Below are 27,140 nucleotides of genomic sequence, written 5' to 3' on the forward strand. Positions count from 1 at the left end.
GTTGCCCCTCTTCCAGGCCAGCTCTCTGCTATGGCACGGGGAAGGCAGTGGAGGATGGCCCAAGTCCTTGGGCCCTACACCCGCATGGGAGACCAAGAGAAGCACCTGGCTCCTGGCTTCGGATCAGCGCGATGAGCCGGCCGCAGCAGCCATTGGAGGGTGAACCAATGACAAAAAGGAAGACCTTTCTGTCTCTCTCTAACCACTCTGCCTGTCAAAAAAAAAAAAAAAAAAAAAAAAAAAAAAGGTTCTAGGAAAAAAAAAAACTATGCCTACAGAATTGTAAGCATTTTATCAGAAGACCGGGAGCAGGAAGCTAAAGAAACTAGGTGGATTTTATAATCGAGGGCCAGCACTGTGGCACAGCACGTTAAGCCATGGCCTGAAGCACTAGCATCCCATCAGTGCCAAATCAAGTCCCAGCTGCTCCACCTTTCATCCAGCTCACTGCTAATATGCCTGGGAAAGCAGTGGAGGATGGCCCATGTCCTTGGGCCCCTATGAGGGAATCTGCTCTTGAAACATTAAAAAAAAAAGTACTTGAAAGTTGAAAGTTAGGGGTGTAAGTACAATATAAGAATAGCATAAACTTATTTAACATCTGAGTCCTAAGAAAGGAACTAAAACTTGTGGAAAATACTATGAAATATGTTCTTTAGGAGTCGGAAATATCTAATTTGAAGAATAAGTAAGGGATAGGGATTGCTAGTTAAGAATACCGAAAAGTTAAGTGGTAAAAGGTTTCACTTCAGTTGCCTCCATAAAGAATGATTTTTCACAATAGAAATGTCTGATTTAAAAAAGCAAGTGTACACTCTAGTACTCTAGTGAGGAACCAGAAACAGAATGCCAAACCTCGTTAAGCAAATTAAATTCTATTGGCTCAGAGTACTTAAATTAGTATATGTTTCTTAGAAAAGAAAGTATTAGTCAATAAAAGCCAAGTAGCATTTACTAATCTTATCCTGAATTGACCTCATTTTCTCACTTTGTACGGTCATCAGTCTGCCAGAACACTGAGTGAGTATTTTTAGAGAACATACTAAAGATTAACTCACACCCTCTGATTTGGTAATTCAATTTCAGGGAAGTCACAATAGGTAGGAAAAAAAAAAAAAACATTTTAAAACAGAGAAATAAAGAGCATATCTTTGCTATTTTAAAAAATCAGAATACTATATGGCTATTAAAACCTACAAAGATGTTGAGAGAAAGAAAAGTTTATATGACATAACAGAAAAAAAATACCCAGAAAAAAATATATACAACTATATAAAACCATGCAAGTATCTGCTATTAGTAAGAGAAAAATTAAATAACTGAATAGTTAGGTATGGAATAGGGGTCATTTAGTGCTAAAAGTTCAAGTTTATAACTGAAAGTGAAGCAATCAGTACGATACAACAATAGGATGATAGCAACCTGGATAAACTGTGGATAACTTGAAAAGTAGCAAGGCATTCCAGCTGAATGCAGTGTAATTGTTGTGTAATGGATCTGAAGTAAGAGCCGATGTAACTAGGCTGTATTATTACAAGTGTAATGTTGGGAACAAAGGACACAGTCCCACAATGCTCTGCTGCTCAGTATATATCTCAAGCACCATGATCAGTTTAAGTAGCACATTAAAATCACTAGCTCCTTAGAAAACCCACAGAGAGAGACTAATACTGTATCAAAGGGAAAAAACAAAAAAAGAACTGTGGATAGTCAATCTGAGAAAAAGATACAGAGAAAATGAGGTAGCTATTCTAAGTAACTGAAGAGCTGTCATATTTAGAAAAGGTATTAAAATTATTTTGTGTTGATTCAAAGGGCAGAATTGTATCTTTAGGAAGTTATTAGAGGGAGACAGATTTTAGTAAGTCTTCTAACAGTATTAACTTTTAAAAAGAACAGAATAAATCTCTTTTTATAGTAAAATTTCCTTCTCTATAAATATTCAGGTAGATATCAGATGATCAAAAATTCTTGCTGTAGATGACAGGTTGATTTAATACTGTCCAAAATTCCTGCTAACTTCTGTGAACTTAGGAAATAAAATTCAAAAAAATAAGTTTACATAAAAGATTTAGGCTAAGCTATTAAAAATTGCAAAAGCATTACCTTGGCCCAGGTTTTGGAATTTTGCCAGCTTTCAGTTCATCAATAATTTCTTCAATATCCTTAGGTGTCAGATCCTCCTACAGAAAACACATTATAATAGTTGTATTAAAATTACTTCCTACTGCTAAAATATGTGTAAATTCCTAATACTAGAGAGTTTACTCAGACAGCTGGGTAATTCCTGTATACTTGAAGGACAGGCAACAATAGAGGCAATACAGAGTAGTGCTTTGAAGTTCAACATGTATTTGAGTCCTGGCTCCATCACTTACTACCTTGTAATACTGGACAAGTTATCAGTCTTCTCAAGTTTGCTTATTTATTTTTAAACTTATTTCAGGATGTTTTTGAGAATTAAATAAGAAAAACAGTCAAGGCATGCACAATAAAGCTATAATTCTTGAAGAAACAGTGATGTACAAACAGTATTTAGCACCAGAAGTTGTTGTAACTTAAAAGTAGATTCCTGGGGGCCAGGCCTGCAGCATAGCAGGTAAAGCTGCCGCCTGCAGTGCCGGCATCCTATATGGGTGCCACTTTGAGTCCCGGCTGCTCCATTTCTGATCCAGCTCCCTGCTAATGAGCCTGGGAAAGCAGCAGAGGATGGCCCAAGCCCTTGTGGCCCTGTACCCATGTGGAAGACCCAGATGGCTCTAGGCTCCTGCCTGGCCCGGCCCTGGCCATTGTGGCTATTTGGGGAATGAACCAGCTGATGGAAGACCTCTCTCTCTCTCTGCCTCTATGCCTCTCTGTAATTCTGATTTTCAAATAAAATAAATAAATCTTTAAAATAAAGTAGATCCCTAATATTTTCCTACTCTAAACATCTAACTGCTACAAACTGATAGAATCTCTGTCTCTTGAATAAATCTGTCTGAGGCCACTATATTTTAGACTTAACACATAACTAGAAAAATAAGTAAGGGATAGGGACTGCTAGTTAAGAAAAATACTGAAAAGTTAAATGGTAGAAGGTTTCACTTCAGTTGCCTGCATAAAGAATGATTTTTCACAATTCCTATTTAAATAGAGAAATGAACATCCTGAAGACAAAAGCTCAATGAAATCCAGAGAGATAAGGAGAATACCAAGCAAATTTGGCTTCACAGTTATAAAGTTTTAAAGAGCAAGGTACAAAGACCCATTATTTCAAACCACACACAGATCCTAAAATGCTACACACGTCAATATAAGGGGAAACTAGAACCTCAAAGACAACTGCTAGTCTGGAAACCTTTATATCACAGGGTTAGCAAGGCCTGATATAGCAATGGGACCCTGGGGAGCAGCCAGTAGTACTTCTAGTACCAAAAGATAAACAAAGCAAATCTTTTCTTCAATGCAGGTCTCACAGAATTTCCATAAGCCAATTTGTAAGAAATGTGAGCCAAAAGAACAGCACTGAAGGGGACCAGTATTGTGGCACAGTGGGTTAAGCTGTGACCTGTAATACCAACATCCCATATGGGTGTCGGTTCAAGTTGTGGCTCTCCCACTTCTGATCCAGCTCCCCTGCTAACACCCCTGGGAAAGCAGCAGAAGATGGCCCAAGTGCTTGGGTCCCTACCATCCACATGGGAGACCTGGATGAAGCTCCTGGCTTCAGCCTGGCCTAACCGACTATTGGGCTATTGGGAATCTCTTTAACTCTGCCTTTCAAATAAATCTTAAGGAAAAAAAAAAAAAAAAGATAACATGAAGAGAAACCAGAATTAGAATGGAAGCAACTGAAAAACATGTAACTACAAACATTTAGAAATTAAGAACAATTTTCAAAAACTTGCAGGATGGGCTGTAGTGTAGCGGGTAAAGCTGCCGTCTGAAGAACTAGCATCCCTATGAGCACTGGTTCGATTCCCCGCTGCTCCATTTCTGATCCAGTTCCCTGCTAATATGCCTGGGAAAGCGGCAGAAGTTGGCACAAGTACTTGGGCCCCTGCACCCACGTTGGAGACTCGGAAGAATCTCCTGGCTTTAGATTGGCCCAGCTCCGGCTGTTGAGGCCATTTGGGGAGTGAACTAGCGGATGGAAGATCCCCCTCTCTAACTCCGCCTTTCAAACAGATAGATAAATCTCTAAAACAAACTTACAGAAAAAGTCAAAAAGTAAAATTTGTCTAAACTTGTGAGATCCAGCTACAGCTGTACTTAGCAAGAGGTATGATACCATCTCTATAACATTTCTTTTTAAGATTTATTTATTTATTTGAAAGGCAAGTTACACAGAGAAGAACAAAAGAAGAGATAGATTTTCCATCCACTGGCTCACTCCCCATATGGCTGTAATGGCCAGAACTGAACCAGTCCAAAGCCAGGAGCCAGGACTTCTTCTGGGTGTTCCCCAGCAGTAGAGGGACTCAAGCACTTGGGCCATCTTCTAATGCTTTCCCAGGCAAATTAGCAAGGAGCCGGGTCGGAAATGGATCAGCCAGGAATCAAACCGGCACCCATAGGGGATACTGATGATGCAGGCAGCAGCTTTACCCACTATGCCATAGTGCCAGCCCCTGTATAAAAATTTAAGATAAGAAAATAACCTATTAGTATGGCTGCATAAACATGAACAGGAAGAATACATATTAATTATGATAACAGTTGTTATCTGGGGATGAAAGGAAGAGAACAGGATTTAGAGGTTCTTCAACTCTATCTGTATGATGATACAGATATATTTACTTCAAGTATAATCTATGATAATAATATGGCAAAATTTTTTCTCATGGTGGATCTTGTACACTAGGAATATTTTCAGTATTTATATATAAATTATTAAATTTCTTACACTTTAAAAGTCTATAAAGTTTGTCATTATCATCTGGAGTTAAGTGCAAACATGTTTAATGATACTCATTTTTAGCAAGCCTTCTGGGTATTTATGCTAACAATTTCTTCTTAATGAATAATTCAGAAACCAAAACCTTTGGACATGAAATCAAATATTTTAAATGTGACATTACACAACTTTAATGTCCATTAAATACTCACATAGTAGTTGTCATTAATTTGAACCATTGGTGCATTTACACAGGCCCCTAGACATTCCACCTCTATAAGAGTGAAAAGTTTGTCAGGTGTAGTTTCCCCAACCTTTATTCCTAAAAATAGAAATGATCACTGTAAGAACTATGTTATATTTTAACAGCAATCTGGTTTAGGAAAAAAAAATTCACCATATTTTTGAGGTATCCAAAAAGAATGCAAGAGCATCAAATTTTTTTAAATTTGTTTTTTAAGGAATAAAATTTCTTAAGTACAATTTAGGAATATAGTTATTCCTCCAACCATACCCAGCCTCCCCCACGCACTCAAATTTCTTAAATAAAAATTAAACCCTTTATATAATATTATATAATCATACCAAATAGTCAAGGATTCTTAAGTGGACTTGTTACTTTAGAAAGAATCAAATTTCAGGGAACTCATCTCTAGCATTTGTTGTTACATAATACTTCATTAGACTGTATTGCTTTCATTTTGATGGTAGTAATTAAAGTATTAAAATCAGTCACACTATCAGATTGCAAAGACTTAGAAAACTTCTAATGTCAAAGATTATTAAGGATGTGAGCAAAATGAGTACTCATACAATTTGAAAAGACTTTGGGAAAAATATGATGAAATCTTATTCATCAACTGTACTGCTTGTAAACAACTTCAGTGTACAAAAGGACTTGTATACAAAGGTATGCACATGAAGGTAATTCCAGAGTAACTCAATTTATAATAGAAAATGAGGCAGACATACATAGTGCTACAGAAAGATAGCCAAAATGAAATGTAAAAAGCAAGCAGAGATATGTTACATTTATATATTTAAAAATAAAAAATAAAATCTGTAAGTAATACACCAAACTGCTCCCTGAATTTATACCTTCAAGGTAGGAGACTGGATTCTAACCTGACTTGAGCTTTCTGTTTTGTATGCTTCAATCCTGTCCAACTACTTTTCAACATGGAAACATACTTTATATTCAATAACAAAATCAAAATATACCTATACTTTTACTTCATTAATAAATATAAACATAGCTATGGTACTTTCGTGTGGAAAAATGACTGTTTTGCAAGTGTTACTATAATAACAAATTTCCCCCCCCAAAGAAGTCTTACTATGCTTATAACATTTGTTCCATGGTTTCTTTGGAAGAATACTTGGACAATATAGTAATTTTTTAATATACCACATACTATCATACAATAAGTGAAACAATTTTTAGCCGACGCCGTGGCTTAACAGGCTAATCCTCCGCCTTGTGGAGCCGGCACACCGGGTTCTAGTCCCGGTCGGGGCGCCGGATTCTATCCCGGTTGCCCCTCTTCCAGGCCAGCTCTCTGCTGTGGCCAGGGAGTGCAGTGGAGGATGACCCAAGTGCTTGGGCCCTGCACCCCATGGGAGACCAGGAGAAGCACCTGACTCCTGGCTTCAGATCGGCGAGATGCGCTGGCCGCAGCGGCCATTGGAGGATGAACCAACGGCAAAAAGGAAGACCTTTCTCTCTGTCTCTCTCTCTCACTATCCACTCTGCCTGTCAAAAAAAAAAAAAAGAAAGAAAGAAAGAAACAATTTTCTAAACAATAAAAAATGTAAAACTCCAAGAAGTTTTTCAAACATGCTTAATGATTAAAAAAGAACAGATGAAAACTCAGCTTTGAGGCAGAGAACTAAGCAAGAAATAAAGGCAGGCAAATATAGTAAGACAAACATGCAGTGGGTAAGTACAGCACCAGTAAGCTGTCACAGTTTGGGAAATATAGATAGAAATAGTGCAACTAGAAAGATAATTCTTTTTTCTTTTTCAGCAAAGCTGCAAATATAACAAAACCCATACCAAGCTTTTTCTGAATGGCCTCCAGTATGCTGTCGGAGTTTCGGAGCATGCAAGGCGTAGTAGTGCAGACCTGAATGTGGTATTTTCCAACTGGCTTTCGATTATACATGGTATAAAAAGTCGCTACTTCATATACTCTCATTGGAGGTACTTGTAAAATTTCTGCAACCTAAAATATTTGGAAATTTTAAAATGAGATAATTAAAACATTTATTAACTGAGCTTTAGAAGTCACAGAAAGGTGTAACTTCAGTGCTGCCTCAATCTGATAAAAGCAGAAAAGTTCTTCAAGAGCAGGAAGTATTTTCTAACTCATAACTGCAAGACATAAGCCCTTCAATTTTTGCACTCACTTTGCACTTAAACCACACAGAACCCAGCAGCCTAATGGAGTCAGATTATCTTCCTCCTATCCCCTGCCAAAGGCTATTCTTTTTCTCTAACTCTTTGTCTTGTACTGTTAGTAATTTCTACTTTGATCATTTCAGGCACTTATATTTTGAAATTCAAAGTGTCTACATAGCAAAAAATTTGTGGCCAAACCCCAATAAGAAAAGAATTAGATTTTTTAAATCCTCTACCAACTTTCCAAAAAAGCCCTAATCTTACTGGTGTAGTGTATGTAAATGATGCAAAGGATAAAAGCTGAGAGTCAAAGTTCAGTCCTGGCTATCTACATTTAGATATATAAGCAAATTTTATGTCTCTGTTTACACACATACATATATATACACACACACCCTTCTCCAAAATAATCCAAAATACCTGTATTTCACATCATTCCACAAAAACTGGGTCTTCTAGACAAATACTTCCCTGCCCTTCGCTAAGGACAACGGGAATGACTATCTTAGCATGCCTTTCCCAGTCAAAGCTAATTTGCTGTGCAAAATAAGGATTTTTAACTGCCTGGTAGGAATGGTCCTTGTATAGTCTGTAATGACCATAATCTTGGCTGCAACTTTCTAAGTAGGTAATACCATTACTCTATTAGCTTTTTTTTTTTTTTTTTTTTTTTTTGACAGGCAGAGTGGATAGTGAGAGAGAGAGAGAAAGGTCTTCTTTTTTGCCGTTGGTTCACCCTCCAATGGCCGCTGCGGCCGGCGCATCTCGCTGATCCGAAGCCAGGAGCCAGGTGCTTCTCCTGGTCTCCCAGGCGGGTGCAGGGCCCAAGCACTTGGGCCATCCTCCACTGCCTTCCCGGGCCACAGCAGAGAGCTGACCTGGAAGAGGGGCAACCGGGATAGAATCCGGCACCCCAACTGGGACTAGAACCCGGTGTGCCGGCACCGCAAGGCGGAGGATTAGCCTGTTAAGCCACGGCGCCGGCCCTCTATTAGCTTTTAAGAACTGCTGAGCCACCACTGTGATGCAGCAGAAAGCAGCAGGTAACGGCCCAAATAACTGGGACCCTGTGCCCAACATGGGAGACCCAGACAGAGCTCCAGGCTCCTGACTTCGCCTAGCCCAGGCCTGGCCTTTGCAGCCATTTCAGGAGTGAACCAGTGGATGGAAGACTGATCTCTGTCTCCCTCTCTCTCCCTCTTTCTCTCATTCAAATAAGTAAATCTTAAAAAAAAAATTTGACAGGCAGAATTAGACAATGAGATAGAAAGAGAAACAGAAAGGTCTTCCTTTTTTCGTTGATTCACCCCACAAATGGCCGCCATGGCCGATGCGCTGCGCCGATCTGAAGCCAGGAGCCAGGAGCTTCCTCCTGGTCTCCCGTGCGGGTGCAGGGGCCAAGCACTTGGGCCATCCTCCACTGCCTTCCTGGGCAACAGCAGAGAGCTGGACTGGAAGAGGAGCAACCAGGACAGAATCTGGAGCCCCAACCTGGACTAGAACCTGGGGTGCTGGCACCGCAGGCGAAGGATTAGCCAAGTAAGCCACGGTGCCGACCAAAAAAAAAAAAAAATTCTTAAAAACTACACATATGTGTCCATATTCTGACATCAAAGAAGAGCTCATTAAATACCATTTCAGATGACAAATATGTTGAGCTTTCTCATCCCAGGAATTCTGAAGGAAATATATTCTCAAAAGACGGATAGTCACAGTTCATTTGTGAAAGATAAAGCAGTTGTGGTATTTCATTTGGTGGTCCTAAGCCAGGGTTGTACTTCTGAATCTAGTGAGCCATCAAAATACCTGAATCTTAAGTGAGGGTCTTGATTGTCTAATATCTATCCACATGCACACCTCTAAATTCTGCCACACACAATCCCTATGCTTTAGTGATGGCTAAGGAACAAATGAGTGAGTTTCTGGATTTTGTTTTTGCTCTAAGGTTCAATGTTTTTGGGGATTTGGAGAGGGGAGAGAACACTAGCATTAAAAGTCCCAAATGTAAAGTGGAAATAATCTTGATTTTATTCTCTATGCCCTATTTCTTGTTTCTCCTCCATAATTCCAACTCTAAACACAATAGTACAGTATCTTTTACATGTTCTCACATTAGTTTCTTATTTATGTTCCTTTGCTAAGCTTGCCCTCAGCAAGATTTCAACAGGCTAGCCATTATTAAAATGGGAATTTAAAAAATTTTTTAAAAAAATTTCCAAAACTATGATTAGCAACATACACCTAATCATTATTTAGCAAGTTAGCTATTTTAATTTAAGAAACAATTTAAGAAACCCCCTTACAGGGGGTGGATGGCTGGCCTATAAATTGTCACTTAAGATGGCTACATGCCACCTTGGAGTGCCTGGGTTAGATTCCCAGTTCTGCTTCTGATTCTAGCTTCTTGCTAATGCAGACCTGGGAGCCAGCAGGTGATGACTCAAGTAGTGGGATCCCTGCCACCCATGTGAGAGATGTGGACTGAATTCCCAGCTCCTGGCTTCAGCCTGGGCCACTTCTTGCCATTGCAAGTCTTTAAGAGGTGACCCAGTGGATGGAAGCTCAGTTTGTCTGCCTCTGTGCCTCTCAAATAAATTAAAAATAAATAAATAAAACCATGTAGATAACTCCTGAAGAAACAGGTGATTTATTGAAAAATAACCACCTAAGTTTACTAAGGATAGTTCCTCACTAAACCTGCTTTTGGTGAAAAAAAGTACTCAATGTCTATAAAGTGTCTACAGAACACAGAAAACAAGAGATAATCAAATTTAAAATTTCCATTTGGAATTTTATTAGATAAATGGAGGACACTCCTATTCTTGAAGAAAGATGATGGTCTGGCCTAACAGTTGTGGCCAAGTAGTTTAGAAAGTAACAAAAATGAAATGTAGCAGAATCTCTGATAGTTAAGTAGAAAAAGCACTGAATTGGAAATTAATTCAGTCTCAGCTATATAACTTAGAAATCATAATATAATAACTAGAAGAGAACTACCTAGCTCTAAACCTTCACTGCCAATGAGGAAGTAAAGCCTAGAGAAAAATCAGGTTTCTTAGTTGTAACCTAAACACACTTTCCATTATATAACATAGCTTAGTAGTTGTGATTCTCCTAAGAATCAAATGCGGTTTCACTTGGTACTCTGTAAATGATCCACTATACAATACCACACAAATGTAATTATGATATTGATAGGACATGAATAAACATGAAATTCTGATTACTGCTGAAAACTATTAGAAAAAAACCGTAGAAAGTACATATAAATAGACTAACTCCATATACTATGAGTCACCCACGGCATCTCTGTAGGTTGTTGATTCCAAGGTGACATTATCAAGTGGCATAAATACCACATAAGATTTTTTTTAAAACATAGTCAAAGAGGGGCCAGCGCTGTGGCGCAGTGGCTGCTCCACTTCCGATCCAGCTCTCTGCTGTGGCCTGGGAAAGCAGTGGAAGATGGCCCAGGTGCTTGGGCCCCTGCAGCTATGTGGGAGACCCCGAGGGAGCTCCTGGCTTCAGACTGGCACAGCTCCAGCCGTTGCAGCCATCTGGGGAGTAGACCAACAGATGGAAGACCTCTCTCTCTGTCTCAGCCTCTCTCTGTAACTCTTTCAAATAAATAAAATAAATCTTTAAAAAAAAGTCAAAGAAGCAAAATATTAAAAAGATTATCACTAGCTATGAGGTGGTTTCCAGTGTCTAAATTCTAGTGTCTAAATATTACATTAATTTTGAGAATATCTCAACACTAAATCATACACATTTGGGATCTTTTTATTATGATCATTTTCTTCAAAAAGAAAAAACAAAACAAAACAAAATTCTCTTTCACTATGCCTAATCTTCTTCAATAAAAAGCTCTACTTGTCTGCATTAAGGAAACCAACAAAATACAAAAATAAAATTCAGAGAAACATACAATCCTAGATTCTGATGTTAATTATTATTAGAGTAACTTTTACATAAGAAAGTCATCATACACAATCTCTCCTCTTTTTGAAAAATGAATTCAGTACCTTGTTCATAGCAGAGATAGGCAACCACCCATTCTGCCTCTGGGCTAAATCCAGGACTGGAAGCACAGCTGCTGCTTTATGCCCTTCTGGATAATTTTTTACAATTGCCTCTATCCTCTGTATGAAAGAAAAAACAACTACTTATGTATCTGGAAAATAACAAATATTCTGCAATTGTTAATGTTCTCATACCTTATAGTTTTCTGGTGTGAAATCAAATGGAGTATCTGGGTTATTCTCAGGAGTGTCTCTGTGCTAAACAAACAAAAAAATTCTCTCAAAAGTGTGTATTAACACTACACATAACTATAATATATATTACCAACAGTTTAACCTTTCCACTGTTATTCCAACATGCTATCAATCATTCTATCATTTCATCAGAAAGAATGACTAAACACACGTTTGATGAGTATGATGACCAAAAAATACTTAGAATTCAAAATTTTAGAAATAAGCACCCTTTAAGAATTGGAAAGAGCTTTAGGATCTTCTAATTACCAAAACACTGCCAATTATTGGAAGCCTTTTTAAGACACAAAACTTTTAAGTGTGAACATATGTATATTTTTGCAAATGAGAGAATATCAGACTGTCAAAGGGATCTGGGATCCAAAAAGGTTAAGATTCACAACTCTAGGGACATGTGAAAACACCATCTATTCCCCACAAGTTTTCCATAAACAGAAACTGGGCAATAGCAAGAAGCTTTATTCTTAAAAGAGCAGAGCAGGCCCTCTTTAAAAACTAACAAGAAATGATACATCAACAGGAAATCAAATGAGTCACACTGAGATTAACACATCAATTAATGTTCTGATTATGTGATTACAGAACTGAATCTCTTAATGTTAACTCTCAAAGTTCTGCTTTTTATAGGACGTAACTGAAAAGAAATTTGGACAGTGATCTCAAATACTCCTATATAGTTAATTTGAAATGCTTTTAGACACAAAGTTTTCCGACAAAGCACCAAGCGGGAAACTACATATTATATGCCTAACTCTAAATCATCATACAAATTCACCACATTGCCTTTAAACAATTCTAGATTAATCCTTGAAAACTGCACCTTGTCCGAAAAAGGGCCAACACTGTGGCACAGCAGGTTAAACCACTGCTTGTGACAGTAGATGCAGGCATCGCACACTGGAGTGCCAGTTCCAGTACTGCCTGCTCCACTTCTAATCCAGTTTTCTGTTAATCTGCCTAGGAAAACAACAGAGGAGGGCTCAAGTACTTGGGCCTCTGCCACCTACGTGGGAAACCGGATAGAGTTCCTGACTCCCGGCTTTGGCCTGGCCCAGCCCAGACTCTTACAGCCATCTGGGGAGTGAACCAGTGGATGGAAGATCCCTCTGTCTCTTCCACTCTCTATATCATCATGCCTTTCAAAACAAATTAATTTTTTAAAGAGGAACTCACTGTTTCCTCCCTTGTGAATTGTGTAAATAAGGTGAAGAATTCATAGACTTCTAACCTGTAGTTAAGCCCTGGAAATCAAAATATAAAGGCCAACTGCTAATGAATTTACTACATTACTAAAATCCATGAGCTTCAAACATTTTGGAATTCCCCACATTGTAGAACCTTGAGTCAATGTTACGGATTTTTTAAAAATCAATTGTACATTTTAAGAAAAAAAAGACCTAAATAACATAATTAAAAAAATACCCAAAGTGTGATGAGAATCTGGTCAAGGCTCATAATAATTTTGCCAAAGAACAATATAAATTCTTATTCCCAGTTTCCTTGGTGGTAATTTAAACTAGGAGGTTCAGCTGAGACCACACATCTTTCAAAATGTAGTGAATTCAATTAGCTACATTTGAAGCCCCACAATGGCCAGCATATTCCAGATTCTAGCAGTTATGACACTTTAGGTTATTACAAAGGATTTACCCAAGTCTTTTTATTCTGAAGGAATCTAAGCAACTACTTACCACAAATAGGGCTCCTCCAGCTCCATTTTGCACAGCTGTCTTATGCAAATTCCTTAGGTGTTTTCCCTAAAATTTAAAAGTTTAATAAGTTTGGTAAATCAAAAGCCTTAAGAAATTTTTCATAGGGGAATCCTTTCAGATTCATAATGTAAAACAATAGAATCTACTTACAGAAGTAAAAGATCTTAAGAAATATGGCACGATGCCCTATGCCCTGCCCACATCTAATTCAGAAGCAAAAGGAAATGGAGATCCCAAGGCAAGGTTTTACTAACTTGTCTAATATCACACACAAAACTCAACGGAAGAACCATGATAACCACTCAGGACCTGCTGAATGATCTGAGTTGTATATCCTTTCTACTAACTGCTGGCATGCATCTGGAGAATGTATCATTAACTTACTGCCTTTCACTTTTGAATCAGGGTGGTTGCCAGCTTTCGTTTAATACAGATCGTTGTAAACATGTTTTCATTCTGTACAAGTGAGTCAACAGTATCTTCCTTTTCAATCCTTTACTAAATTAATTCAGAAACTTCAGCTATAAATGAAGTTTCAGAAAGCTATTTATGATGCTTACACATAAATGTCAACTGCTTTGGAAGGAATCTGTTGCATTTCATTTCCCTTTGCCCTCTACCTTTTCCCCTCCACTCTACTATCCCCTAAGCAACTCAAATATTGTTCTGAAAACCTCAAATTTGAGTTCTACTAACCAGAAACAGAACACTGGACTGAACCAAATGTGGAACTGGCAAAGAGTTGGACAATTAAAAGATAAAATAAAAGGAGTAATATAACAAGTAACCTAGTCATATATTTAGCTTTTCCCTAAGTCCAAATAATATCTCAGTTGAATTAATACATTTACATGGAATATTTGCTTTAATTAATAAAAGACCCAGGTTTAGGGGATAGCACTGTGCTGCAGCCGGTTAAAGCCCTGGCCTGAAGTGCCAGCATCCCATATGGGTGCCAGTTCTAGTCCCGGTTGCTCCACTTCTGATCCGGCTCCCTGCTGTGGCCTGGGAAAGCAGTGGAAGATGGCCCAAGTCCTTGGACCCCTGCACCCACATGGGAGGCCTGGAGGAAGCTTCTGGCTCCCAGCTTCAGATCGATGCAGCTCTGGCCGTTGCAGCCAATTGGGGAGTGAACCATCAGATGGAGGACCTCTCTCTCTCTGCCTCTCCTCTCCTCTGTGTAACTTTCAAATAAATAAACAAATATTTTTTAAAAATTAAAAATGCAGAGATAACTTTGAGAACTGTTCTCTAGGCATATAATTGGAAAACCTATTATTTTTAAAAATTTATTTATTTATTTATTTATTTGAAAGGCAGAGTTACAGAAAGAGGGGGAGAGACAGAGAGGGATCTTCCATCCACTGGTTCACTCCTCAGATGGCCGCAACAGCTGGGGCTGGGCTGGGTGGAAGCCAGGAACCTAGAACTCTACTCAGGTCTCCCTTGTGGATGGCAGGGACATAAACAATCAAGCCATCTCCCATTGTTTTCCCAGGCAAGAAGTTGAATTGGTAGTGGAGTAGCAGGGATCTGAACTGGTACCCATATGGTATGCTGGTGTTGCAGGTGGCAGCTTAAACCCACTGCACCACAACACCAGACCCAGAAAACTTAAATACAAGCACTCTCTTGCTATAGCAAGATATGCACATGCCTTTATACACACATTTCTATCCAAAAGGAAATGTTGTAAAGTCTAAATCATCAAAGACACTATTGATTAAGATTCAGGAAAAAGCAGCTAAATTTTAGAAAAAGCCCAGGACTTCTAGATATTTTAAGATCTGCTGTTTGCTAACATATGACCTTACACAAGTTAATCTTTTTAAGCCTTAATTTTAAGCCCTGTCCCTCAACAGGGACAGAGGCTAGTCCAGTGGCATAGTGAGTAAAGCCACCACCTGCAATGCCGGCATCCCATGTGGCGCCCATTCCGATCTAGCTCTCTGCTATGGGCTTGAGAAAAGCAACAGGAGATGCCAAAGTGCTTACATCCTTGTGATCCATGTGTGAGACCCAGATGAAGCTCCTGGCTTGAGTCCGGCGCAGCTCAGGCCATTGTGGCTATCTAGCGAGTGAACTGTTGGATGAAAAATCTGTCTCTACCTCTCTCTCTGTTAACTCTTTTAAAACAAATACATCTTAAAACAGAAGAAAAAACAGGGATATCTTTTTACCGGATTGTTCTGAGATTTAAGTAACAAAATTTCTCTGAAGTACTACATAACTTGTTAAGGCATTATCACCTGCTTTGCTGACACATGGAAAAATCATTTGATAATTGGGAAATGAAGAGTCAAACAACTGCATTTTAGAATAATTCTGCACTCTGTTGGCTGACTTCAACAAAGAATCATTCTCAGAACAGATTACTGAAGGTTTATTGTATCTGCATGTAATTAATTTTTATCTATATCCACACCAAGCAATAAGTTTTTCCAATGAACTTATGTTGAAAAACACCATCTACTTACTTCCCCTCCACTGACATTAACATGTGAGTATCTTTTTTTACTTAAAGAAAGAGAAGAGGCAGTGCTGGTAGAAAATGTTCCATGGGTCTGTTTTTGCACATCATGTGAACAGAGGCATAGACAGCTTTTCTTCCAGACCATCTTTTCAAGAATTTCGGTAGAGAATATCTCCCTACCACCACACCAGGGCAAAGGTTGAGTGTGCTTCTTGCACCTGGGTCCCCCAAAACTCATGGTTCCTCAGCTATGATAAACAAATTCACCTGGGCTGCCCCATGTCACTCCTGTGGAATTTAAATGTTAATGGTAACCAATATGAACAGGAGCTCATGTTGCCTACTGTGCCATGAGTTAATTATACAGTCCTTTGTCTCTAACTCAGCAGTGTTCTGCCAGGATCCATGAAACTGTAGCAACTTAACTTGCAAATAAGATAAAATCTCAGCCCTTCACAGTTAACAAGTCAGTAAAATCTAGAAATATGCCAGTTTCCATATTTTACTGCTTTTTCTATCAAAATATGTCTATGGATATACAGAGATATAAAAAGAACCAGTAACAGTGGCTGTCTCTAGGAAGGATAATCAAAGATCCAGAGAAGGAAATTCATATATGTAAAATACACTATATACAACAGATATTTTTACTGTAATATATATATCTGTATGCTTCCTCTGTACTATAACAGATCATACTTTATATTTAATGCAATATATACAGTAATACATATGGGTACTTCAAAAAGCCTATGGAAAGTGGAATTAAAACTAAGTTTAGAAATAGGCATTTAGCCTAGTGGTTAGGATACCTGTGTCCTACATCAAAGAGTACACGGAGGGGCCAGCGCTGTGGCACAGCCAGCAAGTTACCGCCCTGGCCTGAAGTACCAGCATCCCATATGGGCACCAGTTTGAGACCTGGCTGCTCCATTTCCAATCCAGCTCTCTGCTATGGCCTGGGAAATCAGCAGAAGATGGCTCAAGGCCTCGGACCCCTGCACCCACGTGGGAGACCTAAAAGAAGCTCTTGGCTCCTGGCTTTGGATCAGCGCAGCTCCAGCTGTCACAGCCAACTGGGGAGTCAACCATTGGATGGAAGACCTCTCTTCTCTGCCTCTCCTCTCACTGTATTTTTTTTTTTTTAAGATTTATTTATTTATTTGAAAGTCAGAGTACACAGAGAGAGGAGAGGCAGAGAGGGGGGGGGGGGGAGAGAGGTCTTCCATCCGATGGTTCATTCCTCAGTTAGCTGTAACAGCCGGAGCTGCACCTATCCGAAGCCAGGAGCCAGGAACTTCTTCTGGGTCCCCCTGCAGGTGCAGGGGCCCAAGGCCTTGGGTCATCTTCTACTGCTTTCCCAGCCATGGCAGAGAGCTGGATCAGAAGTGGAGCAGTCGGGCCGGCGCCGTGGCTCAACAGGCTAATCCTCCGCCTTGCGGCGCCGGCACACCGGGTTCTAGTCCCGGTTGGGGCACCGATCCTGTCCCGGTTGCCCCTCTTCCAGGCCAGCTCTCTGCTGTGGCCAGGGAGTGCAGTGGAGGATGGCCCAAGTGCTTGGGCCCTGCACCCCATGGGAGACCAGGAGAAGCACCTGGCTCCTGCCATCGGAACAGCGCGGTGCGCCGGCCGCAGCGCGCTACCGCGGCGGCCATTGGAGGGTGAACCAACGGCATAAGGAAGACCTTTCTCTCTGTCTCTCTCTCTCACTGTCCACTCTGCCTGTCAAAAAAAAAAAAAAAAAAAGAAGTGGAGCAGTCGAGTCTTGAACCGGCGGCGCCCATATGGGATGCTGGCGCTTCAGGCGCCACTTCAGGTTAACCCACTGCACCACAGCGCCGGTCCCTCATCACATCTTAATGTCACCGACCTAATTTTAAAAATAACACCCTTACGATGATGGCAGTGGTGAAAAATGACCAACACAAAACGTGTTCTATTATAAGATGGGTCAATTTTATTGTTTTTAAAACACACATTTTCCACATCCTAACATCTCTAAAATTGTGATGTATCACTGGTATCTAACAGTCCGTAAATAACTTTATGCGTTATGTATGGAGAAATAATATAGCTAAAATGATTAAAAGTCCAGCTCCAGAATCCTAGTTTGTAAAATCAGAACCATAGGGGCCAGCACTGAGGCATAGCAGGTAAAGCCACCACCTCAGTGCTGGCATCCCATATGGGCACCGGTTCGAGTCCCACCTGCTCCACTTCCAATCCAGCTCTCTAGTATGGCCTGGGAAATCCACGCATGTAGGATACCCAGAAGAAGCTCCTGGCTCCTGACTTTGGATGGCTCAGCTCCAGCCATTGCAGCCATTTGGTGAGTGAACCAGTGGATGAAGACTTCTCTCTCTCTGCCTCTGCCTCTCTGTAACTCTGCTTTTCAAATAAATAAATCTTAAAAAAAAAAAAAAATCAGAACCATAACAGTATACATTTCATAGGGACGTTGAGAGGATTAAGATTTCAGAGGCAGGTGCTGTGATGCAGCAGGTTAAGTCACAAGTTGGGATGCCCACATCCCATACCCCAAGTGCCCAGTTTCAAGATCCACCTCCACCTGATTTAGCTTCCTGCTAATAAGCATGCTAATAAGCAGCAGATGAAGTACTTGGGTCCCTACCACCCACAAGGGGGCCTGGCTACGCTTGACTCAAAGAGTAAGCTAAGTTCCTTCCCTACTCCCTTAAACTAGAGGCTACTCTTTTCTCTAGAGTTTCTCATTCTGAAATGTCTACATCCCCAAAAACTCCAACTGAATTCAATGAACAACTGAAAATCCAAATATCTTCTAATACTCATAAACAAGAAAATAACCTGATATATAGCACACTATTAATACTAGGTTTGAATTCTAGCTTATTCTTTTTTCAGAGCAGAAAGAATAAATTAACAACAGGCAAAAACAGCAGTGTTTACCTCAGAGACAAGTAACCTTGAATGGCTTTGTGTTAAGTACTTTCACATTTTTTCAGACTCCTCAAAATCTATGGTTAGTAATTATTTCCATTTTATATTTAAGGAAACTCAAGCTTGGGGGCTGGCATTGTGGCATAGAGGGTAAGGCCACAGCCTGCAATACCTGCATCCCATGTGGGCACCGGTTCATATCCTGGATGCTCCATTTCTGATCCAGCTCTCTGCGATGGCCTGGGAAAGGCAGCTGAAGATGGCCCAAGTGTTTAGGCCCCTGCCACCCATGCAGAAGACCTGGCGGAAGCTCCTGGCTCCTGACTTCAGCCTGGCCCAGACCTGGCCATTGAGGCCACCTGGGGCACTCCCCAGACCAGCAGATGAAAGATCCTTCTGTGTCTCTCCCTCTCTCTGTAACTCTTTCAAATAAGAAAATAAACCTTTAAAACAAAATAAAAGATTTTGGGCTCAGAGAGAGTAACTTGTACCCCACTACTCAATTAATGACAGAGAATTTCAGCCCAGGCTTCTAAATCTTAGTCCTATCTACGTGCTTTCTACTAGTCTTCCCTTTTATTGTAAACTACAATACCAACACACCCCAAAATGACAAAAACTAAATTTTTTTTTCTCCAAGAACTAGACCTCTTCAAAGTCTTTTCATGGGCCTTACTCTTTTTCTGAGTTTCTTCTCCTAAAACATTAAACAGTATCCAATCCAGATCATGTTTCAGTCTATTGTACATTTCCATTATAAAATGACACAACCAACAGGAGAAGTTAATAAGGGACAAGGAAACTGTAGGACAAAAATGACAGAATCAGCAATGTAATTAGTGAGACAGACATAACTAAGGTCACACAACTGAAAAACCATCTTTTCCATTAAACAAGAAATATATACCTTTTAGGTGACTCTTAACATTTACAGATTAAATCCACCAAGATGTCTGTTCACCTGCACAGGAGTCACTGTACGCATGTGAAAAGTCTCATGGTAAGTCAAAAATTGTATTTCTCAGTGCTTTCTTTCCAATGTTCACAACACCTGCTAGCTTCTTTCTTTACAGCCTCCCCAACCACCAGCTCCAGCAAAACTGAAAGCACTCCAAAAAATGAGTGTTCTATGACACATTCATAGTACACATTTTTACATTTTAAAAAACTTGAGGTTTTCAATGCATTTTAACAAAGTATATATGCTAAGTTAATAGTAACTGTGAAATCCATTTCAAGGATAATCATAAATGCATATTCTGTATCAGACACCATGCTACAAACTTTACAAATATTGTAACACATTTCTTCCTCACATTTTTGAGATTTTTCTTTCATTATGCTATTCTTGAGGCAATGAGGACTAAAAACATTGAAATATCCATGTCCATTACATATTATTTAAGACACAGATAAAATTATGTTGTATATCCAGAACTCTACTAATATTTCTAATTATTCTAATGTCTTTTATTTTACTATAACAGCATATTAAACACATTGATAATTGCAAGATAGCTCTTTCGGTTTGCAAATCATGGCTCACATTACCCTGGTAAAATTAAATGTTTTCCATTAACCATCATAATTACATAATTCTACAGTTCCCCCAAAGGCTGCTTCTCTACCAGAAAGAATCTATAGATGGATCAGGTACCTCTATAAATAGGTAAGTTCTCTACCCTCACTGCAGAAATTATCAAATGAGGTTATCTATTGTACTGATCCCCAAAGGAACCTATTAATATTTCTTTATGCCAAAAAATATCACTTTATACTTACACTTTCCAATCTTTATTTTCTAGTGACTTTTTAAAATTATACTTCATTGCAATCAAAAAAGTATATAACAAAATATTTCTTTCAATCCCATGGTAATACAATATTAGATAATCTAACTAGAGATAATGGCCTAAGCCACAGGTGGAGAACATCCAGCCCACAGGCGGGATAAGGCCCTCAAAATCATTTCGTATGCCCCTGACAAGGCCACCACAGATGGGCCTTGAAACTCGATAAATCAGGGCCAACGCTGTGGTGTAGCAGGTAAAGCCGCCACCTGCAGTGCGGGCATCCCATACGGGCAGTGGTTCGAGTCCCGGCTGCTCCACTTCCGATCCCACTCTCTGCTATGGCCTGGGCGGGCCCCTGCACCCGCGTGGGAGACCTAGAAGAAGCTCCTGGCTTCAGATTGGCACAGCTCCGGTGGCTGAGGCCAACTGGGAAGTGAACCAGCAGATGGAAGACCTCCCTCTCCCTCTCTCTCTCTGTATAACTCTTTCAAATAAATAATAAAAATTAACCTTAAAAAAAAGAAAGAAATTCAATAAATCAGAGGCCAGCACTGTGGGTTTGTATCCCGGCTGCTCCTCTTCTGATCCAGCTCTCTGCTATGGCCTAGGAAAGCAGTGGAGGATGGCCCAAATGCTTGGGCCCCTGCAACCACATGGGAGACCCAAGCAGCTTCTGTTTTCAGATCAGCACAGCTCTGTCCTTCGCGGCCATTAGGGGAGTGAACCAGCAGCGGATGGAAGACCTTTCTGTCTCTCCCCCCACCCCAACACTACCTCTCTAGTAAATAAATAAAATCTTAAAAAAAAAAAAAAAAGAAAGAAATTCAATAAATTTATAGCAGGCTAGTTTACAAGGTGGTGCTTCTGAATGACCCATGAATGATGTTGTAACTATCCAATGGCTCTTGGCAGAAAAAAGGTTCCCATGGTAAGCCATGGTCAAGAAAAACATCTCAGAGCCCTGTTTTCTCTCTTACTTATCAATTTAGTCAGTCATTAAGATCTATGATTTCATCTAGACAATTTTTAAATTCTGTTGTTCCTGCTACTCCATTTTTCCTATTCTTCTAGTTCAAACTTTTCTCATCTTTCCTAGATTACTGCAATAAACTCCAAGTTGGTCCCCTGCCTTCCAGTCTCTCTGTACTCACATCCATATCAGAGTGCCAGTTCAACTTCCTGCTTGTATGCTTCTGCCCCAGCTTCCTGCTGCTGTGTCTGGGAAGCAACAGAATATGGCCTGAGGCCCCTGCCACCCATACAGGAGACGGGGATAGAGTTCTTGGCGTTGTCCTGGCCTACACCTGGCTGTTGCAGCCACCTGGGGAGTATATCAGCAGATGGAAGACACCTCTCTTTCATATAAATGAATAAATCTTAAAAAAAAAAAAAATCTTACTTAATGTCACCAAGTTTGTGGTAATCTGTTCAGGAACAGCAGGAAATACAGACAGCCCCCGATGGTTCAACTTAACCATGGTGTGAAGTGACACTCAGTAGAAACAGTGCTTCAGATTTGGAATTTGAATCTTTTACTGATATGAGGTCTAATCTTGGTGATGCTATGCAACAGTAACTAGGGCAACTCCAGTCTTGCTATCAGGAGGGGAAAACACCTACATGCTATACAGTATACTACGCTAAGCAGGTTAGGTGTATTCAATGCGTTTTCTTTCTTTTAAAGATTTATTTTATTTATTAAAAGAAAGCATGACAGACAGCAAGAGACAGAGAAACAGATCTTCCATCTGCTGGTTCACTTCCAAATGGCCACAACTAGGTCTTGGTCAGGCCAAAGTCAGGAGCCCTGCGTAACCACCTGTTCTCCCACGAGTGGCAGGGATCTAAGTACTTGGAACATTTTCTGCTGCCTTCCCAGGCACATTAGCAGGATGCTGGATTGGAAGTGGAGCAGCCAGGGTTTGAAACGTGGGATGCCAGCATCTCAGACGACATTACACATTAAGTGTAATGAAGAAAAGAATTCATTTTGCAAAACTTAAAAACTGGAAAGAAATCCACAGAAATGCAAACTTTATTAGTAACTGTTCTAAGTGGAATGGAGAATACACACCCCAGCTCACCAGCCCCACAGCAAGTACATCTCAATAATATGCTCTAGCAATGACATCACATCAGCCCTGGGCAGCTGTGACCTAGACTACCACCTAGCTAAGTCTATGGCAGTCTACATTCTCCAAGATGTGGGTTCTAACAGGGGCCCAACTAGTAAAACAAACAGAATTACGATGACTTTTAAAATGGAAAGAAAAATGCTGCCACAGAAGGTAGCATACCTCTATTAGGCTGAATTAAGTACTATCAGGCCAAATACACTAACCAATGACTACAAACTCTGGACAAAACATCTTCAAAAGAACAAAAACTTTTTGAAGAAACTAGAAACAACCAGAACAGGTCCAAGGAGTCTATACTTGGAAGCAGCCAGTGAGGTCTGTTTTTGTTTTATACCTGAAGGCAGCCCCCAGTCTTTCCCATGTTAGGCAGCTAAAAACCTCAAGAGAAACCAAACAGTATTAGGCCGCCACCTGCACTGCCAGCATCTCATATGGGCACCAGTTTGAGTCCCAGCTGCTCCACTTCTGATTCAGCTCTCTGCTTGTGTTTCTGGAAAGGAAGCAGAGGATGGCCCAAGTGCTTGAGCCCCTGCCATGCACCTGGGAGACCCAGATGGAGTTCTGGGCTCCTGGCTTCAGCCTGGCCAGGACTCAAACACTGAGGCCCTTTGAGGAGTGAAGCAGCGGATGGCAGATTTCTGCCTCCCCTCTCTCTGTAACTCTGCCTTTCAAATAAATAAATCTTTAAAAAGTAAAAGCAAATAAGAAAACAAACAGCCCTTAATGGCTGGAGAGTTTGGGACAACCACAGGCATGGACTAATGGGAAATCTCAGAAAAGAAGTCAGAAGGGAGAAGCCCCACATTCTGTACATAAACTCTACCCAAATCTCTGGAGGATCCCTGAACCATGCACAGATGTGCAACAAAGTTTAAGCAGCCCAGCTAAAAGAACCAAACCATTATACATCTACTGCCCAACAAAAGGGAGACAGGTAGCAACAACACCACCACACACTCTTTGGAAGAATAAAACACAATCTGGAGACTCTACAACATCTTGTTCACAAGGTCAAAGATACAACCCAAAATTATTCAACATAAATAAAGGGAAAGAATAACCCATTTCCGAGAAAAAAAACACAAGCAGTAATTTCAATGAAACTAAATAACCATCCTAAGGTCAAAAAGGAAAACATTTCCAATGAGTGAAAAAAAATACACAATACTGGAAAACGCTGTAACTTTCTCAGCTACCAAGTAGTAGTAGCTGGGGTATGAGGCAGTGATGAGATGTAAAATCTAATCAATATTAACAGAAAACCATGGGCAATTACTGAACGAAATAAGCCTACTCTGAGTATCTGGCCCTCCATAATGAGTAATATTTAGTCAGTTCTTACCATTGTCCAATGAGGTTATCCTATTTTACAGAAAAGAAAAATTAGGCTCAGAGACATTAAGAAATACAGCTCAAGGTCACACAACTAGTACTAAGTTCTGAGAATCTTTTTAAGCCTATGGCTGAAGACTGGCAAGTGGCCAAAAAAGCAGAAATCATAACAGAATGGACAATTTCTTTGAAAAATGCCAAGGTTTTTCAAAGGTTTCTCTGCTAGGAAAGACAACTTTCCTGGTTAGACCTTGTACTTCTCCCGTCTATTCTTACATCCACAACCTGTGGGATGCTATGCAGGATTAAAACAAGAGCACACAAGTAGTGTTTACTGATAAGACAGCTGCTCAAAACATATTATGGAAAAAGGACTACAAAACACTATGAATAGTACCTTGCAATATTTGTAAAAATGGAAAAAAAAGGAAATCTCTAAGATCTGTTCACTGTGGTCACCAAAACATTAACAATGGTACTCTCTACGTTTTTTGAGCTTAACGTACTTGCTGTTCTGTTGTTTTTCCCGCAATGCACTACTTGCATAATACAAAAATTAAACAACTCACATAGTGGGCATAGACTATACACAACGTACTCTTTGAAAACAAAGCTGAGAAACGTGAAACTTGATTAAAATTTTCCTCTACTACCTAAACTTGTTCTCATTATCGACTTTTTTTCAGTTTTTATCTCTAACCTCTCTGCTTCAAAGATAAAACAAAAACAAATCTCTATGTAGACGTATTTGCATCTCCTCTACTAGGAGACAAGTCTGAGTCTCACCTCACTTAGAACCTGACAAGGTCCTGCAAGAGCCTCTACTCAGCGGCCCCTGCTCTGCTTGCAACCAAACCCAGCCCCAGCCCAGTGGCTCTCAATGATCTGCCCAGAACAGAAATGTGACCATATCCCTCTACTCCTCTAAAGCGTTTCAGACTCCTCACTACCTCTAAGATAAAGACAAATTTTTTAGCAGGACACACGAGGAGCTTCAAAATCTGGTCCCCACCCTGCTCTTATTTCATCCGGGAACACACTGAAGTTCCAAAAGCAGGGTTGGCTTCTCACACACCAATCTTTTTCTGGCCATCACTGACAGCCTTTTTATGTTGTATTCTACCTCGAGTATCTCTGCTGCCATCCCCAACCATAGAACTACCTCCAGGGACAAAATCCCATCTTCAATCCAAACTGGATGGCCCTATTCGGATCTCTAACACTGTACTTTTATACTGTTATCATATGTATCTTAAAGTCCCTCTTTCAAGAGACTATCAATTCCACAAGAACAGGGATTGTTTAACTGTAATATGAGGGAAAACACAGTACCAACCTCAAAAATAAGATGCAGAACACAGATAAGCAAGGACGGGCTCGGCACAGAAAATGCTCACCGAATGTGACCTCTGATTATCACTAGCCACACTACTACCTGGAGCCCAGCAGCGCATAACCCACAGTAGGACCTCAAATGTTTACTCAGAGTCCAAACGCTGCAAGCGGAATATTTATTCCCTTTCTACAACTGAGGGAGACCAGCAGCTCAAGGTCGCAGAGCTACAAAAGGCCGAGACGCTCCATCCAGACTCCGTTCTAAGGCACACTATCTCCCTTTCACTGAGGGCTGACTCAATCTCACTATCTTACTGCTAGAAACACACCAACCAACCCAAGGCCTCTTCCTCTCCAGTAAGTGCCGCTTCTGGAGTCTGCATTTTTTAAGCTAACGCGAATGCATGCTTCAACCTGTCTGCGAGTCCTTTTCTACAAGGAGATGTACTTGGATTTCAAGACCGTAAAAATCCTGCGATTCTTCAGTTGTGATGCTGTTCCTTCATACTATGGGACTGTTCCTGGAGCATCTCCCATATGCAAAACCCAACTGCAGTAAACGAAGCAATGCCTTCATTTACTTTCGATCTAAGGAAACTCAGGAGGCTTTCACCAAGCAAGCCAGAGTTTTCTCCAGGGCGCTGCTGCCTCCCAGCAATGCAGTCACCTGGCCTGACATGCAAGGTGCCGCCTCCTTCGGAGGCGAAGGTCTCAAGGACACATCTGAACGACGCAGGGGAACCTTAAGTTCCGCGCTAGAGCGCAATCTCAAAAAAAAAAAAAGAAAGAAAGAAAGAAAAAGAAAAAGAAAAGAGGTCACCGAGCGGCCCCTCCTTCCTATCCTCCGTGACCAAATTAGGCATACACATCCCTGTCTGGTGGGGGAGGCCACGCACCCGCCGCAGCCACAGGGGCCGACCCTCCCTCGGGGCGCCTCACTCGCCGTGGAGCTGCAGCGGCCTCCCTGAGCAGAGGGCGAAGGCCGCAGTGTCCTTGCCTCCGCCTCCTGGCCCCTCCAGCGCCCAGGGTTCTCCTCTGCCCAAAACCAAGGGAGGCACGGAGAGCGGGAGAAGGGAGGCTGCAGTGCCCGGGCTCGTCCCAAGCCTCCTTACCCACTGGGCGGTGAAGCCAGCCGCCCGGGCCCGGAGCGCTGCGGAGAACATGGCGGGCCAAACCGTTCGGCTTTCCCTGGCCGCGCAAGGCCAGAATCCCGAGCGTGTCCTGGACGCACGGCGTGCGCGTCCCCGAGCGCCAGGAGCGTGTACTACACCTCTCCCTACGCCAAGGGCGGCGGCCGACGGGAGCGCGCGAGGGCGCGCGGAGGCTGCTGGGGCCCAGTGGGCGGAGACGTCCGGGGGCGGGGCGGGACGAAGACCGACCCGGACCCTACATGGCGGCGTTCCGCCCGCGGTGGCTGGGGTCCCGGCCTTGAAAGGAAGCGTTCGCGAGTGGCTCCCGGGGCTCTTGGGAAATGAAGCATTGGCCTGGATTTATGTGGTGAGCTTCCCTCTTGGAGAACCTCGTGAGGGTTAACCACCGTTTCTTGCGTTGCAGTTACTTAAGAAAAATAATAACGTTACAACCCACGTATAAATCTCATTGTACAAATTACGGAAGTCAAGACACAGAGTGACGCTCCCCGACGAGGTAGGCTTAGGCACCAGATGCCTTGGTGGTTCCAGTTCCTTTGCTTTAGAGATGTATATCGGCATTTTTAGGAGTCAAATATTATGTCTGGAATTTGCTTCAGCAAATTTGGGGAGTAGAAGGTAAAAATGGAGCAAGGTTAGCCTTGAATGATGACTGGTAGATCCTGTTCCTAGTCTCGGTTGTTTTCTATGTATCAGAAATTTTCCGTAATAAAACTTAAAAAAAAAAAAA

At 41.0% G+C, this 27,140-nt stretch overlaps 1 protein-coding gene and 1 long non-coding RNA gene across 6 annotated transcripts in view; one reads left to right on the forward strand and one right to left on the reverse strand.

Moving 5' to 3' along the window:
• Positions 1-26,491, reverse strand: part of NDUFV2 (NADH:ubiquinone oxidoreductase core subunit V2) — a 32,025-nt gene extending 5,534 nt beyond the window's left edge. The window contains exons 1-7 of one of the 2 annotated variants that reach the window (XM_062201371.1): positions 26,372-26,491; positions 13,249-13,314; positions 11,498-11,560; positions 11,306-11,422; positions 6,936-7,104; positions 5,092-5,201; positions 2,107-2,183 (exon numbers count right to left, since the gene is read on the reverse strand). In XM_062201371.1, the coding sequence (XP_062057355.1) occupies positions 2,107-2,183; positions 5,092-5,201; positions 6,936-7,104; positions 11,306-11,422; positions 11,498-11,560; positions 13,249-13,314; positions 26,372-26,422 (653 nt within the window). In that variant the 5' untranslated portion in view covers positions 26,423-26,491. Of the gene's footprint in view, positions 1-2,106; positions 2,184-5,091; positions 5,202-6,935; positions 7,105-11,305; positions 11,423-11,497; positions 11,561-13,248; positions 13,315-18,833; positions 19,037-26,371 lie in introns of those variants that run through there. The other variant, XM_062201372.1, reaches the window with a different exon arrangement.
• A 140-nt stretch (positions 26,492-26,631) lies between these two features.
• The window catches only part of LOC133767141 (uncharacterized), a 74,606-nt gene continuing 74,097 nt past the window's right edge, over positions 26,632-27,140 (forward strand). For 3 of the 4 annotated variants that reach the window (XR_009866815.1, XR_009866814.1, XR_009866813.1), the window contains exon 1: positions 26,632-26,906. This is a non-coding gene — a long non-coding RNA (uncharacterized LOC133767141). The remainder of the gene's footprint in view (positions 26,907-27,140) is intronic. The other variant, XR_009866816.1, reaches the window with a different exon arrangement.

The sequence above is a fragment of the Lepus europaeus genome, chromosome 9 (assembly GCF_033115175.1).
Source record: "Lepus europaeus isolate LE1 chromosome 9, mLepTim1.pri, whole genome shotgun sequence".
Taxonomy (NCBI): Eukaryota; Metazoa; Chordata; class Mammalia; order Lagomorpha; family Leporidae; genus Lepus; species Lepus europaeus.